The 16,541-nt window shown below is 44.2% G+C and overlaps 1 protein-coding gene across 10 annotated transcripts in view; it reads left to right on the top strand.

Annotated features, from left to right (window-relative positions):
- LOC102312396 (histone deacetylase 4) overlaps nt 1–16,541 on the top strand; it is an 84,563-nt gene that overhangs the window by 54,990 nt on the left and 13,032 nt on the right. For all 10 annotated transcript variants that reach the window (XM_005945502.3, XM_005945501.3, XM_042212820.1 and 7 more), the window contains 9 exons: nt 2,331–2,459; nt 2,554–2,663; nt 3,129–3,263; nt 3,386–3,578; nt 8,488–8,711; nt 14,815–15,036; nt 15,322–15,517; nt 16,190–16,323; nt 16,428–16,530. In XM_005945502.3, coding sequence (XP_005945564.1) covers nt 2,331–2,459; nt 2,554–2,663; nt 3,129–3,263; nt 3,386–3,578; nt 8,488–8,711; nt 14,815–15,036; nt 15,322–15,517; nt 16,190–16,323; nt 16,428–16,530 — 1,446 coding nt within the window. The remainder of the gene's footprint in view (nt 1–2,330; nt 2,460–2,553; nt 2,664–3,128; nt 3,264–3,385; nt 3,579–8,487; nt 8,712–14,814; nt 15,037–15,321; nt 15,518–16,189; nt 16,324–16,427; nt 16,531–16,541) is intronic.

Here is a 16,541-nt window from a genome sequence, read left to right as displayed (position 1 = left end):
ATATTTATAATTTTAATAAATGACAAATTAAAAAAGCATGAACATTTTTTGTATCGAAAAAATATCGAACCGTGACACCAAAGTATCGAACCGAACCGTGAATTTTGTGTATCGTCGCACCCCTAGTAGATACAGTAGTTTTACTACTAGAACAAATATTAAAACAGAACATATCAGAATCTCTTGTGCTTGGTGAAAAGTGATGAAATACACCAGAACATTCGCAGCATTCAAAAAGTCAAAAGCCTTAATCAACAGCCTTCATTTTGACCAAATATTGTATTTGTTGTGACAAAGACCCTTTTTTTGGGTTTGCTTAATTTAGATCTAAAATCTAAAGCAGAGTCACAGAGTTTTTATTGGATTTGTAGTAAATTGGCTTTGAACACCACCTCCCCTCAACGTTAATTGGTTTGACTCCATCTGGACTGAGCTCTCCTTCCCACTTTGTGTTACTGTACCTTCACACCTCATATTTCACACTTGTGTCTTCTCCACACATTTATTTTTACTTGACACTGCAAACGGGAACAAGTTCATCTGTGATCGTTTCCCAAAAGGAACAGTTGCTCCGGTGATGGTAGCTTCTGGGTGCTTTTACCTATCCTGTCAGTCTTAAAAGAGCTATAGTAGACGGTTAAACTGGTTATGTCATAATAAAGGTTAGAAGTGCCCTGTTTTTGATTTCATCTATCCTCTGATGACTGAAAATTGGATAATAAATAGAAAAATTATCGAAGGCTGCTGATTGGCAGGGTAAAATAAACCGAGCATTAGCCTTCATGGTCTGAGCCATGAAGGCTAATGAGGTGACATGCCGTTCCCTTCTGTCAGTATCCATTCACAAGTCCGTGACAGCGTACACAAAAGACCAAAAGACCTTTAGCCAGTCAGACACGGCTCCCAAATTGGAGCTAATTGCTTTTTAGCCACAACGTCTTTGGGAAAATCAGAATGTGGCTTGTTCGAAAGCATCTCAGTAGGCGGGGGGAATTGTACACTAAATGAATAGCAGCATGTAACAGTTTGTCCACCTAACAGGTTTCGTAACAGAGCCGCTCGGTAGAAGGTGCTCCCCCGGCTGATCAGTGTGTAGAGCTCCCAGTTTAAGCTGAAAGTCTGCGTGACTGTAGCTCAGGTAACTCTCACTTCCTGCCGATTGATTCATCCAAAGCTGCACTGCTGCCAGTTATCTGTTTAACATCAAGGAGGTTTGACAGGGGTGCTGCTCCTCAGCTGGTGTTGGCGAGAAACCAAAATATCCCATTTACCAGAAGTGACAGAAGTGGAGGCTAGTGCTGCGGTGCAGTGATTTCCAACCAGGGCTGTGAGAACGTCAAGGGTTCACAGGGGGAACATGGAAAGATTAGTTTAATTATCGTGCTTAGCTAAAGAACTGAGCGAACCCGAAGAAGTTTGAGCAGAAAAGTTGGCACTTATTGTATTGGACAGGAAGTGCAAAACAGCAGCCATGATGCTTTTTAAATATTTGATGCATTGGTTTCCAGACAATAAAATATAGAGAAGTCATTAAAAACATCTCATCTGCCTTCTTTCGATGTGGAGTAGTGGCTCCACGCTGACTAAAGCCGGGCATACACTGTGCCATTTTTGGCCCATTTTGAGATGATTTTTCAGTTGTGCGACCGTTTTTCGCCTTAATCGTGTGTCGTGCATCATGTAGTATACACGTGGTAACGAGAGACAGAGTTTGTGTTATAACCTTCATGTTATGGACACACAGTGTGAGCACTCAGGTCGCATCAGAGCATCGGGCCGTATAGTGTGAGACCTGCATCGTGACCTATGAACTTCTCACCCCTGAGATTCAATCGTGCAGTTTGAGCAGGAGCTGAATAACGTGACTGAAAAAAATCGAACTCAGGACCGTGTTTGTCCAGCTTAAGTCAAATAACTGAATCTTCACCCTGTCTCTAAGGGAGTAGCCAGACACCTCTCAGAGAAACCTTATTTCTGTCACTCGTCTCCACTCGTATCCATTATTTAGGTGACCATAGAAGATTGTAGAGTCGATTGACATGCTAAAGTTTAAGCTAAGTAGCTTTGGATTTGCATGACCTTTCTGAGAAGAAGAAGCAGTTAAACACTTCAGTACATACAGGGCATAAACACGAATGCATTAATCACAAACCTCTTGAAAATGTTAATTCGAAATGAATTGGTGACATGTAGAAACTGTATTTTAAGGTTTTTTCTCATCTCAGTAGCTTATCAAAGCTTTCTTCATTAAGGTATTTATGCGCTTACGATAACAGAGTTCAAATTGGATTTCAAAAAAAGAATTTGGTCTCTTTTCAATCTTCTTTCAGCATCTGAGCCCAACCTGAAGCTGCGCTCCCGGCTGAAGCAGAAGGTAAGCGAGCGTAGGAGCAGTCCGCTGCTGCGTCGCCGAGACAGTCCCATCACCAGCGCCAAGAAACGCTCGCTCGACATGGCAGGTAAGAGGCAAGCAAACGGCTCGCTCAGAGAGTTTTAGTCCACACTGCTGCTGGTTTCTTGTGTGTTTGATTTGTGTGTCTGCGCGCGTTTCAGACTCGGCATGTAGCAGCGCACCCGGCTCGGGCCCAAGCTCTCCAAATAACAGCTCCAACAACATCCCTAATGAGAACGGCATCACTGTGTCAGTCTCCAACAACACGGAGGTAACGCACACGCATACATTTGCAGTCATAGATGCCATTTATCTTTCTGTTGTTGTTCTTGTAATTTTAGCATAAAACGTATTAAGCCTGATCTCTGAAATTGTAGCCTGGCTCCTTTGTGCCAGCGATGTGCTGCAGGTTCTCTTGTTAGCTTTAAAACATTGCAGCCTGGAGTACGGATGAAGGCTGTGATTGAGGGATGTTCGGATTATTGTTCTGTGGACAAGGAGGCAGGCTGAGGAGCTGGCAAGATGCTATTTGTGGCAGCCATTAGGGGCACTCAGGCAGTGTGGAGGAGGCTTCTGTCCGTGACAGTTTTACATCAGCAGTGAGGGTGCAAATGTAGATCTTTCCCCGTGTGTGGACTATTTCTTCTGTGTGCTGTTTGTTTTTTTTGTTATCTGTGTGCAGGAGGTTTTTTCCCTTGATGCAAACACAGATAAATCATTTAAATGTGTTTTCCAGGCATCTTTGGCCCAGAGGCTGTGCAGCGGTGCTGATCGTGGCTCCGTTAGCCAGCTGTCCCTCTACACTTCCCCATCTTTACCCAACATCACCCTGGGGCTGCCAGCCACTGCCACGGCCACTGCTGCTTCTAATGTAAGGAGGAAACTTGACTGAACAGCTTGCAGACTGTGCATCTCTCTAACTGTGAATTTGTTTTGTTTAGAGTGCACTGTCTCCAACTATCTATTCAAATATGCTTGCACGCTCTTTTCCAGGTGACCTCAGCCCAACAGGATGGAGGCCTGCAGCCAGCCCTCTCCCTCAGCCCTCCATTCCTCTCCGGTGGCCACTTGACCCCCTACTTGGCCGAGGCTGGAGCAGGAACAGGCGGGCACGGTGCACACAGTCCCCTGCTCCAACACATGGTGCTCATGGAGCAGAGTCCAGCGCAGAGCCCCCTGGTGACAGGTAGGGGAAACAATTCAGCTTTTATTAAATACCTTAAAGCATAGACTATATATACATGAAAGATGGCGATAGCCACTGATTTCCAAATTAGCTATTTTTTGCAATCACTATAGTGATCTGAAGGCCGACATGACCGCATCTGGATGAGAGGGTAGACCTCGGGTGTTACCTGAACCCCGGGGACAGCAAGCTGCCCCCGTTAGATAAACAGGCTTAAAACAACATATACTTAGAGGAGAAAACAGCTGCTTCCCTGGAGTGTCCTTTAAATAAAACTGAATATTGAACAAGAGTTAGTTAGTTATCACCCAACTGAGCTCATATCTTGAAGGTTCAAACTCATCTTGGTTTTTGGGGGATAGACAAGAAGTTGTTGGTATTTACTGATGCTACCAAGGAGCATCCATAGACGCAGATACCTGCTAATGAGCGATAATGTGTAACTAAACATGCCACTGACATGTGGCACAATCAGCCATGTAATTTTGTGTTGCTTTTTGATTCATTAGTGACGGAGTCCATGTGCCTTACTGTTTTCAGAGGAATGTTTTTTTTGTTTAAGTTATTTAACACTGAACCATGAAACATTCAAGCATGTGTCATGTGTTAGCAAAGAGCAAGTTTTTAATTATATCTTTAAGGACTTTGCAAGTAGCAGCATGATTAGCTAAAGATATAAAATTGTTTTGTTTTTTTGCACCAACAAGTTAATTCCAAAGAGACATTAGCTGAAAACTTGGTGTCTTAGCGTGTTGTGCAGTGGGTCATAAAAAATTTGAGGAACCCGGACAGAGGTCGTCTAGGATGGATGTCAAAGAGCCGTTCTTAAGTAAGGGAAACACTGTCAGCATCAATGTTCCCTCTAAGCTGCTGCCACGTCTCTGCGCACAAAAAAAATCTAACCTGAATTGAAATTAAAATAAATATGTTAACAATTCTGTTTTGCAGTGTTAGTGAGTGATTGGCTGCTCCTGTATGGGATCAGAACGATGCCACCTTATCCCACAGTCCAGCCAATGATGCGATTCATTATTCGTTTAGCACAAATCTTGTGTAGTTAGCGTGTAGTTAGTGTGTAGTTAGCGTGTAGTGAGTGTGTAGTTAGCGTGTAGTGAGCGTGTAGTTAGTGTGTAGTGAGTGTGTAGTAGTGTGTAGTTGCGTGTGTAGTGAGTGTGTAGTTAGTGTGTAGTGAGTGTGTAGTACAGTGTGTAGTTAGTGTGTAGTGAGTGTGTAGTCGTGTGTAGTGAGTGTGTAGTAGTGTGTAGTTAGTGTGTAGTCAGTGTGTAGTGTCGTGTAGTGAGTGTGTAGTGAGTGTGTAGTTAGTGTGTAGTGAGTGTGTAGTGAGTGTGTAGTTAGCGTGTAGTTAGTGTGTAGTGAGTGTGTAGTGAGCGTGTAGTTAGCGTGTAGTTAGTGTGTAGTTATGTGTAGTGAGTGTGTAGTGAGTGTGTAGTGAGTGTGTAGTGAGTGTGTAGTGAGTGTGTAGTGAGTGTGTAGAGTGTGTAGTAGTGTGTAGTGAGGTGTGTGAGTGTGTAGTTAGTGTGTAGTTAGTGTGTAGTCATGAGTGTGTTAGTAGTGTGTAGTAGTGAGTGTGTGAGTTAGGTAGTGATGTGTAGTTAGTGTGTAGTGGTTAGTAGCGTGTAGTTAGTGTGTAGTGAGTGTGTAGTGAGTGTGTAGTTAGTGTGTAGTAGTGTGTAGTTAGTGTGTAGTAGTGTGTAGTGAGTGTGTAGTGAGTGTGTAAGTGAGTGTGTAGTGTGTAGTTAGTGTGTAGTGTAGTAGTGTGTTGTGTGTCAGAACAATGAGGCGCCTGCTGAGTGTTACAGGTGTTACAGCAGTGACACATCTGCTGCTGTCAGGCCTGCAGGTATCAGGCTGTTGTTCTCCTTCATCTCATAGTGGACACAAATTATTTTTTGGAGCGGCACAAATAATTTGTGTGGCATCAGATTTGATGCAGAACAGCTGATTGTTCTGTAAATAGTTTGAAATGTTTTTTAAAAAACACCTTGGCTGCATTTTTAGGTAAACAGCTGCAAAAAACTTTGTTTGCAAAACTCAGTAACTTTTTTGAAGAAGTAACTATATAATTAATGCCCAACATTGGTCATTATTTACTGTATTTTGCAGACAGAGTTACAGGACTCTCTCCCAGACCACAGACTCATAATACAAGTCAGAGCTTTATTAAAAAAAAAAGTTGTTATAGTTTGTTTATATAGTGTTAACATGCTACAGGTCATGAACAAGATTATTTTTTTTCATTGTAAGTGGGCTAAAGCAGTTAATTAAAAGTCGTCTAACATAAATGCTGTAATTGGATTATTTTAGGGGCAGCACGGTGGCACGGTGGTTAGCACTGTTGCCGCACAGCAAGAAGGTCCTGAGTTCAATTCCACCATCAGGCCGGGGTCTTTCTGTGTGGAGTTTGCATGTTCTCCCCGTGTTTGCGTGGGTTCTCTCCGGGTACTCCGGCTTCCTCCCACCGTCCAAAGACATGCAGCTTGTGGGGATAGGTTAATTGGATAATCCAAATTGCCACTAGGTGTGAATGTGCGAGTGAATGGTTGTCTGTCCCTGTGTGTTGGCCCTGCGACAGACTGGCGACCTGATGACAGCTGGGATAGGCTCCAGGATAAGCGGAAGTGAATGGATGGATGGATTATTTTAATAAACATGTGACTTGGATGGATTGGATGCTGGCGTGACCACAGTGCACACGTCTGCTGCTGCTCACAGTAGTCCAGGGGACGCTCAGGGAGTTTGTGTGTTCGCTCACACACATGAAACATTAGAGGGAACGTTGGTCAGTATGTATGGTAGAGGTAAGGAGAGCGCTACAGCAGTGAATGTACAGGCATCTGTAAAACACGGTGGAGGCTCTGTCATGATTTGGAGCTGCATTTCAGGCAGTGATGTTGGAAATCTTGGACAATTTGATGGATCCCTCAGAGCCCGACATTATTGAAACAGTGTGGGATCATCCTGACAGAGAACAAAAGGCAGCCTAATCCGAAGAAGAGCTTTGAATGTCCTTCAGGAAGCCTGGAGAACTGTCCCTGAAGACTGCTTAAAGAAATTACCGAAAGCTCCCTAAGAGAGTCCAGGCTGTGTTGAATAAAGTTGGGCCATACCAAATATTGACTTTTGACCATTTATTTTTGCATGTTTCATTAAGCCACTTAAGCTATTTTCCGTTTTCCTAGCAAAATATAAAGAAATGAAGGACAGCTGAAGACTTTTCCACAGTGCTGTATAACGGTTCAACCTGTGTAGTTGTCACAGATGCTAAAATTGGCTGTAGATATCCAAAATATCTGTAAAGATGTTATTTTTGCTCTAAAGTTGGACATTTTAATAGTGCAGTTAATGGAGAATTTTTAGAGTTAGAGTTTTAGAGTTAACACTTTTAGAGTTGGTCTCAAGTGGCCATTAGAGGAACTGCAGTTTTTGGTACTTACTGCTTCGTTTTACAGCCTCGGCTTGATTAAATGTTATATAAATAGCAGCAGTAGCTGAGAAAAAGCAACAAAAGAATCAAATGCAACGTAAACGAAAAGTCAAAATATTCATTTTTGCTCCTGGAGCCATCTGGTTTCACACGCACACATATGCACACACACACATGCACGCACACACACGCACACGCACGCACACGCACGCACACACACGCATGGACGTGCAGAAAAATAAAACCATCATCGCTGTGTGCCCCCTCACACTGACAGACGTCCATTCATTAGCTCGACCTAATGAGCTGCTTTCATATGTCAGCATATGCTGTCTGAGTATGACATGGGTCCATTGTGTGCCCTTTCTCATCGGCTCATTCACTCACTACCACACTGCGTCTATTTTCAGTGGGGCATTAGCAGTGAATGAGCAGTGACGCAGATACAGACGCACGTATGAGAATGCGTGTATTCTTGTCCAAAAACGTACAGACAGGGACGTATCAATGCCCACGCACAGGCCAAGAGCTGGAGAGTGTGAATCGTTACGTGCAGCAACAAGCTACTTATCAGAAAGACGCACTTTTAACCATGAAAACTTAACACTAACTCTTCTGTTTCATGTCAGCTCCTCCCCGGCTCCTTCTCTTTAAGTTATCGGTTTGAAAGCACAGCGATGTGGTGCCTCTGAGGCTCCGCGTCTGCTTTCTTACTTTTTCTCAGTGCTGCGACACTCGGCAAGCTGATCTGAGCTGCTGAGATGATCTCGTGTCACTACAATGGGAGATTCACAGTGTTGCAGCACAGATGGTTGTTTTTATTCGGTTCGCAAATACATCTGCTAACTAATCCGAGGTCCAACGACAACATTAGGAACACATCATATTTATCTTGAATATGAGCGCTCTCATCAGTGCGGTTTATACCAAGAGTTCGGGATTTTCCTCAGGTGTTTTCGCTCCAGTCTGGGAAGTCTTAACCGAGACTCCTGTGAGCTGTAATCGAAGCCAGCTGGACTTTACCTGCTTCCCCGCCCCTCTGCTTAGACGTGAACCTGTTCGCGATTCGATTGTTCAGATTCTCGCTTCTGATTTTTAATTTGGAAAAACAGGGTCGCCACTCTGGAAATGCTGTCATATTTCCCCTGAGCTAACCGCCAGAATAGACTGCACACTCAAGTAACCATGAATCATTATGACACCTAGTCTAAATAGTCGCTCAGGTGCTCAGAGCCACTTCAAGACACGTCATTGACAAAACACTGCTTCAGCACATTTTCCTAAAAAGCTGCACGAAACTGAAGCAATGTTGTAAGATAATGCATCAAGCGCAGGGCCCGGATTGGCCTGAAGCAATGCTGCTGCTGTTACTGAGAAATCAGGCGCCTTGCCAGACTACTTTGAAACAATGCTTTGGTATCTGCTCTGCCTTATGTAGTAACGTCTGCCTTGTTTGTGTCTTAGGTGTAAGCGGCCTGTCTATGTCGTCAGCAGCGTCCATGACCAAGCTGCAGCGGCAGCACCGGCCCCTGGGGAGGACCCAGTCGGCCCCGCTGCCCCAGGGGGCCGCGGCCCAGGCTCATGCGCAGGCCCTGGCACTGCAGCAGCTGGTGGTCCAACAGCAGCACCAGCAGTTCCTGGAGAAGCACAAGCAGCAGTTCCAGCAGCAGCAGCTCCACCTAAACAAGGTATTCAATTTGGGTTTGAATTGAACTTGTGATTTGTTTTAAAGGCAGCTTGTCTCCGGGCGCGTTTGAATGCAAAGTGGTGCCGTTTTGTTGAATCATGCATCCATGTTGCTTTATAACATGTCGTCTCAGGCAGGGGGTTCGAGTGGCCAGAAATCTGATATCACATTCACATAAACTGATAATTAATGGAGGCTATGAGTCTCAGAGGGCCAGCTCTGGAGCTGTAGTGTAGTAGTTTGCGTAGGCAGCACCGGGCTACACAGCCAATAATGTGTTAGCTTTGGCTGTGTGTGAAGTTGTTGACTTTCCTCTGCCCTCTCTTTCTCTCTCTGTAGTATTTTTGTTTGTGAGTAGGTGGAGGCAGGTATGGGTTAACATGTATAGCTGTGTGTGTCTGTGTGTGTGTGAATGCTTGCATCCACGTCTCTGCGACTGTGGCCGAGACAGTTGCCACGGGCTGCGAGGTAACCATGCGCTGCCATGGCAACCGCGCCGGAAGCCTCTGCCTTATATGGGCAGGGAGGAAGAGAGCAGCTGCCGCTTTACCTATTCAAGAAGGGTACGTGCTGGAGGAGAGGTGGGTGGATGAAACAAGGGATTTCCTCTCCTCCTCCTCCTCCTCCTCCACCTCCCCCGCACTGCTCTGCTCCATCTCACTCCCTTCATATGTTTCAGAGATCTCAAGTGGCAGATTTTTACACAAACACCTTTCTCAACAGCCTCTGGCACGCTAAGGACGGCTTTCTGCTTGTTTTTGCCAGGACAAAAAGAAGAAAGAAAATCTCTATTTTAGCATGTTATTCTGTCAAATTAATACAAGAGGGGATAAAAGAGCTGGTTTTGTTCCTTTAAATATCTACTGTGAATGTAGATATAGATAAGATTTTTTTATTTTTTTATTTTTTTTACATCTGACAAGTTGATCTAAACTCGAGTCCTTTTGGTTTCAAACTCTCATACTAGGAGATCTCTGACATGTAAAGGAAAAGGTCAGCAACAGGTTTTTGTGTCCCAGAGTTGGATGAGAAGGTTGATTACTGTTATGCGTGCAGCTTACAGCCGGCCCAGCTCTGTCCTGATGTAGCAAAACCTGCCTACCAGCACCTCTAAACATCACTGCTACCTAGTTTTTAAAATGTGTGCAAATAGCTTTGTTTTTGAAAAGCTATGATCCAGATTAGTCTTTGCTTCCTTGCGTTCTGTCACCACATCTTTTGCACTGTTCCTCTAAAATTTGTCCTGATCTACTTACGTGCATTAGGCACAACATCATTTTTTCACATGAACATTCATGAAATGTGTCATTTTGTTAGGTTTGTGCATTTTTTAAGCATTACGAAAGTGTCAGCTTCAGCTCAATTACATCCTCACTTGAAGACCAGTGCTACGGTTAGGGTAACCAGATCCTAGCAAACCAAAGAGATTATTAATGTAGGGCACAGCCTTCAGTATTATGGTAGTGAAAAAGTTTGATTTAATGTATCGCTACTTTGTAAAATAACACACAGCAGTACGGTGGCTCTGAGAGGTCATACACACTGTGACTTAAAATATCAGCAAATAGAAAAATTGCGCAAAAGGACACTAAACACAGTGGATTTTGAATAAAATACAACAGAAGTAGAAAAAAAAGAAAAACCACAGAAAAGTGTTTTTGGGCAGACAGTTTGACGAGCTAATGGCAAACATGTATCTCTAGTATTATGTTAAAATGGTTATCATTTCAGGTGTTTTCTTTATTAATGGATACAATAGAATGAATATATGATCAAGTTAGGTTTCCTGTTAGCCAAATTTAGGTTGCTCTTGTTGGTTTGCTAGTGAAAACCTTTAATAGCATTAGCTAACTACTTGGCTAACGCTAATGCTGAATGCATTTCATTAATGTAACATTTTACATTTTACTTCTGTAATACAATTACATGGAAAATGACATGTAGTCAAATTAGCTAAAGCCAGCATTTCAGCCATAAATATGTTTGAGTGTAGGTTGCCTTTAGCATGTGTCATTCCCTTTATTTAAATGACACTTTTTCAAAGCATACAAAGAGAATAAAAAAGATGCTTATGAGGGCTTAAACTACACTACTGATGCATTATTAACTATATGAACTGAGGGTGAGAGTGATACAGTTTGACTCTCCCACACATTGTAAGTGTTCATATAACTGTAATCCATTCTTATTTTAAATAGAATTACTCAGTGGTTCCTGCTTTTGCACTTTAGGTGACGCTTCATATTTTTTCTCAAGCAACCGTTATGAACATGGCAGTACTGTAAAACAAACACCACATTTAAGATATTCAAACTTCTCTTTTAGCACCACATATATAACCATATACCTAAAAGTCATTATTCGCTTAAAGTTCATAAAGCCATCCTGCTAACACCAATTCAGTTACTGCACTTTAAAATGCACAAAATGTAAAGAGAATACATAAAAAACTGAAACAAGTCAGGAGGAAACGGGAACAAAAATCGGATCTTTTCAGTTTTGTCCAACACTGCAACAAAAGCAGGTATGCCCACACACACTGTGCACTTAAGCACCCTGGAAAGAGGCTGGCTGAAACTCAAGAACTGCACTGGTTTAGCATTACAATCTAGCACCACGCTGGAAACAGCACAAACAGTCAATTCTATAGCCTCAAAGTTCATCTTACCTTAGATGTTCTTCTTCGCTTTGTACTTTTTTTGTGAGCATGCAGATTCCAACAAGGCCTTCCCCTGGAGTGCATAGGTGTACAACTTCTTACAACTGTATCCAAAGTTCCTCTCGACTTGAGTTTCACACTTTATGAGTTGTGCAGAGCGCCGTAGTGTAGCTGGTTTACATATTTGGTGGTTTAACAAGCAAAAGATCCCGAGTTCATCCCGGGAGGAGACAGAAATCCCTTTGGGGCTATATCAGGAAAGGCAATGGAAAACAAAAAAAATTAAAAACATGTAGCACCACCTGTTGTGGTGCAACCCGTTGTTAATAAGGAGCACACCGGCTCTGTTGGTCAGCCCAAAAAGGAAAAACTCTACAAAGGCACTTGTAACAGGAATTTCAGAAGAGAAAACATCCAACGGCAGCCATACTTGGTGTCTTTCTGCCTTGAAGAAAGGTTGCCCAGATTCTTCTAGCCACAGTTTCCTGCAAGCGTGGATCCGTTACATGGTGTTCTTTATACAAGTCATCCATGTCCAACTTTCCCCTGATACATAGTACCTCAGCTGGATCAGAGAAATGGAAGAACCTAAATGTAAACATGCTTCTATTAGTTGCTGTCTGAGAAGCCATACCATTTTACAACAGACGTGCGCACAGTTTGTGTAGCTCAAACAAATAAAAGCAACGTTTAATTTGGCTAAATAGCAGAATAATGCTAAAGATCAAACCACACACAAAAAGCAAGATGGCCTGGATCACGTATCAAAATTAGTTTAGTAAGAAACAGAAAACTAAAGTCAGAAGAAGGTTTTCTAGTCACGATATGGTTTTGGCTTGGGACGACCCCACACTCCTGTGCACATAGGACAGGAAGAGCAGGTATCTGTGAGAGAAGATGTGGTCATGTTTCTGAACTTCAGATAAAATATCTGTGTTAGCAAAAGCTTCAGAACTATCATGGTCCCAAGGTCTTGACACAGAGTGGGGTTTTTTGTGGGGATTATCGCTCACAGTGTTTTGAGTTTGTCTCCTTGTTGGCATTCTCTGTTTGGGTTTGCTGTGTTTGCACTCTCGGGTTTTCTCCTTCACTGTGTTCCTTAAAGGGAAGCCTCATTACCTTGTGTATTTATTGCCTTTTGTGGTGTCGTCCACCGTCTTCCTTCTTTTCTTTCTTCAGTAATCCGACATATCATACAGGAGTGTTTGCATACATATACACAGAATAGTTTGAACTAGCGAGACCGTACCTACCTCTTGACAGTACCACGGTACTGCTTCTGGACGGGTGTTGAAACAGTGATGAAGTAGAGCCCAGAGGAGTAAACATTGTTTATCTGTCAAAATTTAGTAAGTAAAATAATAATATTTGATGGATACTTGCTTCTCTGATTGGCTCCAGTCAAACTTTTAGCTAATAAATCTGATTGTGATTGTGAGCTGCTAACCTCCGGATTACCTTTCATCTCACCGCACTGAACGTCTCAACAACTTTAAAGTTAAGGGAAATATTTTCATCCTAAGTTTGTTTATTTAAAAATGGCAATTTTCTAAAAGTTACACATGCCATTTTTCCCGTTTTCCTGTTATACCTGGGAGAGACCACTAGTCTCTGTAATGTAGGGGAGAAAGTGTCAGGTAAAATACGGACTACCGTATTCTACTAATTATGTAACTGATATGATAAAGAAATATATCTGTTTCGATAATATATGGTTTCAACATCGAACAGTTCTGGTGTCATTTGGCTCTTGAATGGGCACCAAGCTGTACATGAGTATACTGTATGCTCATTGGATAATCCAGCCCAGATAACAACATAGGCCAGTCAAGAACAAGTGTATGATTGCCAAACTCCAAAATAAAAGATGTTAAAAACAACACAAAGGAGCAGCTGGAGCTGGATGTGGGTTGCAAAGTGGCTTGCAGTTGCAGCAGAGACTATAGACAAGCTAAAGCAACTTGAATACTGGGCCCTGTATATGAACACAGGTATTACCTGAGTGTAGATTTTGTGGTCTAACATTATGCTCATTTAATAATTAGTCACATATAAATGTAATCAGTTAATTACTGCTATAGACAAACAGCCAGTTTACCAGTGTAAATGTGTCAGATTAGCACCAAGTTTAATAAAACAGAACCTTTCCTGTCTTTTATCTTTGTCTGCTTTAACTTGGCTGCTAATGAAATGAAGGGCATCAGTTTGAAGCAGATAGGCAGGAGGATTCTGGGAAAGTGGAGCGGGGGGGGGGTCAGAGGTCAGCGCAGGACGTGAAAAATGGGTAAGGGTGGAAAGGAGAGGAAAAAGAAAGAGGGAAAAGAAACGTCTGTTTGGATGCAAAGAAGACGAGAACAGTAACACGGAGGAGGAAGAGGAGGAGGAAGAGGAGGAGGAGGAGGTTGAAAGGGAGTTGGTGAATGCTCTGACGTCAAGGCTGTCCCCTGGCACTGAGCCAAGGGGACCCAGAGGACACACACCAAACCACCCCCACACATACACACAGCCACTCATGGACACAACCACAGACACACACACACAGACACACGACACACACAACACACACACACAACACACACACCACACACAGCCAACACACACACACACACACACACACAGAACACACACACACACACACACAGCACACACACACACACACACACACACACAGCAAACACACACACACACACACACACACAGACACAGACACAGACACACACACAACACACACACACAGACACACGACACACACACACACACACACACAGACCACACACACACACACGACACACACACACACACAGAACCCCACTACACTTACACAGACACACACACACACACACACACACAACACACACACACACACACACACACACACACACACACACACACACACACCTGTAAATGTAGCTCACTCTTGAGACTTCCAGCAAACACTTCTCTCTCTCAGCCTTCATATCGTACACTCTGTGGAGGCGAGTACTCTCGGGCCCCTTTAGCGGTTCGTGTCAGTAAAAGTGAATGAAGAGACAACTGAGTCACCGCTCGGTTAACGGGGGGCCCAGAATGAGTCGACTGAAAAGAGACGCGACGGGGAGCGGGGAATGTCTCTGTTCTGCGAGACACATTTTGCCCCGGAGTACAGTCGGGAGAGCGGCTACTCACATTCAATTAGAAAGGATAGGTTTGAAATGAGCAAGACACCAATCTGGCTGAGTAATCCAAATTAAGCTTGTTAAAAGAAGAATGCTCGAGAGGAAAGAGCGCTCTGCCAGGAATTTGTTTCAGAGGAGAGCGTGCCCGTTTGCCTTGAATGCAGCCTCACACGTTGGATTTGTCGCATCCCGCTGTTCGATTGTGAAATAAATTTCACGTCGCGGCATCATCGCCCTCTCTCCCCTTTCTGTGTCTCCCTCTCTCTCTCTGCCTGCGCCGTGTCCCGCAGATGATGGCCAAGCCCAGCGAGTCGCCCGTGGGCCGTCAGCACCAGAGCCACCCCGAGGAGACAGAGGAGGAGCTGAGGGAGCACCAGGACGGAGGAGGCCTGCCGCACGGGGTCACCATCAAGCAGGAGCCCCCCGACCCCCAGGAGCTGCAGGAGGAGGTGCTGCAGCAGCAGCACAGGGAGAGGGAGAGGCAGGCTGAGCAGGAGCTCCTCTTCAGACAGGTAAAAGATGAGGAGTTAACTTTTAGAGCACCTGATTGGCTTAAATAGGTTGTAGGTGTTCCTGGGGAAGTCCTGGAGTGTGGCGGGGGGTGGTTTGAAAGAAATGGCACAGCGTTCATGAGATTAAGAAGCAAAAGGGACGATCAAAGCCAGATTATTTGTTTTGGCTGCCACCTTTTGGCCACAAGTTGCGCTTGCAGTAAAAAAAAGCATCAAAGAGTTTTATTATCTAAACATTTTCCAGAATTCCCATCCTTTATTTTTCACTTTTGTGCGTGCGAGCAGCAGGCCCTGCTGTTGGAGCAGCAGCGGATTCACCAACTGAGAAACTACCAGGCCTCCATGGAAGCTGCCGGCCTCTCTATCTCCTTCCCGGGACACCGCCCCCTGTCCAGGGCCCAGTCATCTCCGGCCTCCGCTTCCTCCTTCCCGATCAGCGTCCCCACGCCCGATCCTCCAGTCAAGCCTCGCTTTACCACAGGTCAGCATCGCCCTCCTCTCCTCCCACTGAAGCATCACGTACTGTGTGCGTGCTCGTTTGCTTACACGTTAACTCAAATCTACAATCACTGTAAAGCAACCAGTAGGATTCATCGGCAGTTTAGCCGCCTCCCTGTGAGTTTAATTTCCATCTTAATGCACTCGGGACTGGAAAGGAAAAAAAATCACCCAGAAATCAGGTGAATTGGCCAGAAAACGCTGGGCTAGTTCCAGCCTCCATCTGGTAGCAGAAATAGACGAGCTGGATCAGTGAATCTTGCCAAAATCTTTGTCTCTCCCACTCTGTTGTTTCACTCGTTGAGGAGAAACCTTTTTCTTTTTTTTTTAAATCTCCTCCCAGCCGCTTCAGCGTGTCTTTTAGGAAGCGCACTTTTGTGACAGTTCTTGCATGCGAGCACCACAGCTGAAGATATTTTTAGTTTGGCCTACTTTGCTCCGATTCAGTTCCAAACTACAGAAAAATGTGCGGGAAAAGCACAGCTCAACAGCAAATATCAAACAAGGATCTGATGCCTCAGCTTTTCAAAATAAAAGAGTAAGGCGTTCATTTAGACCGCTATTGTGTAGATTAACAAAAATGAAGGTGGTATTTCACAATCAGTGTGTACGAGCATTTGAACGAGTGTAGTGAATGTTTCCATGTGTTTCCAAGGCCTCGTGTATGACTCCCTGATGCAGAAGCATCAGTGCATGTGCGGCAACACCAACAGCCACCCGGAGCATGCGGGACGCATTCAGAGCATCTGGTCCCGACTGCAAGAGACTGGACTCAGAGCTCAGTGTGAGGTAGGCTTGCAAAAGATGTAGATATCCAGCATCCACCAGCCGTCGCGCAAAGTAGTGAACCGCTTATGTGAGCTGAATCCATCTGTGTGTCTGTCTGTGTGTAGTGCATCCGTGGGAGGAAGGCCACTCTGGAAGAGCTGCAGACAGTTCACTCTGAAGCCCACGTCCTGCTGTATGGAACCAACCCACTCCGACAGAAACTTGATTGTAAGCCTTTA

Source organism: Haplochromis burtoni, unplaced genomic scaffold, assembly GCF_018398535.1.
Source record: "Haplochromis burtoni strain Fernald_Lab_line unplaced genomic scaffold, NCSU_Asbu1 Contig_394, whole genome shotgun sequence".
Taxonomy (NCBI): domain Eukaryota; kingdom Metazoa; phylum Chordata; class Actinopteri; order Cichliformes; family Cichlidae; genus Haplochromis; species Haplochromis burtoni.
This window is presented reverse-complemented; position numbering and strand designations above follow the sequence as displayed.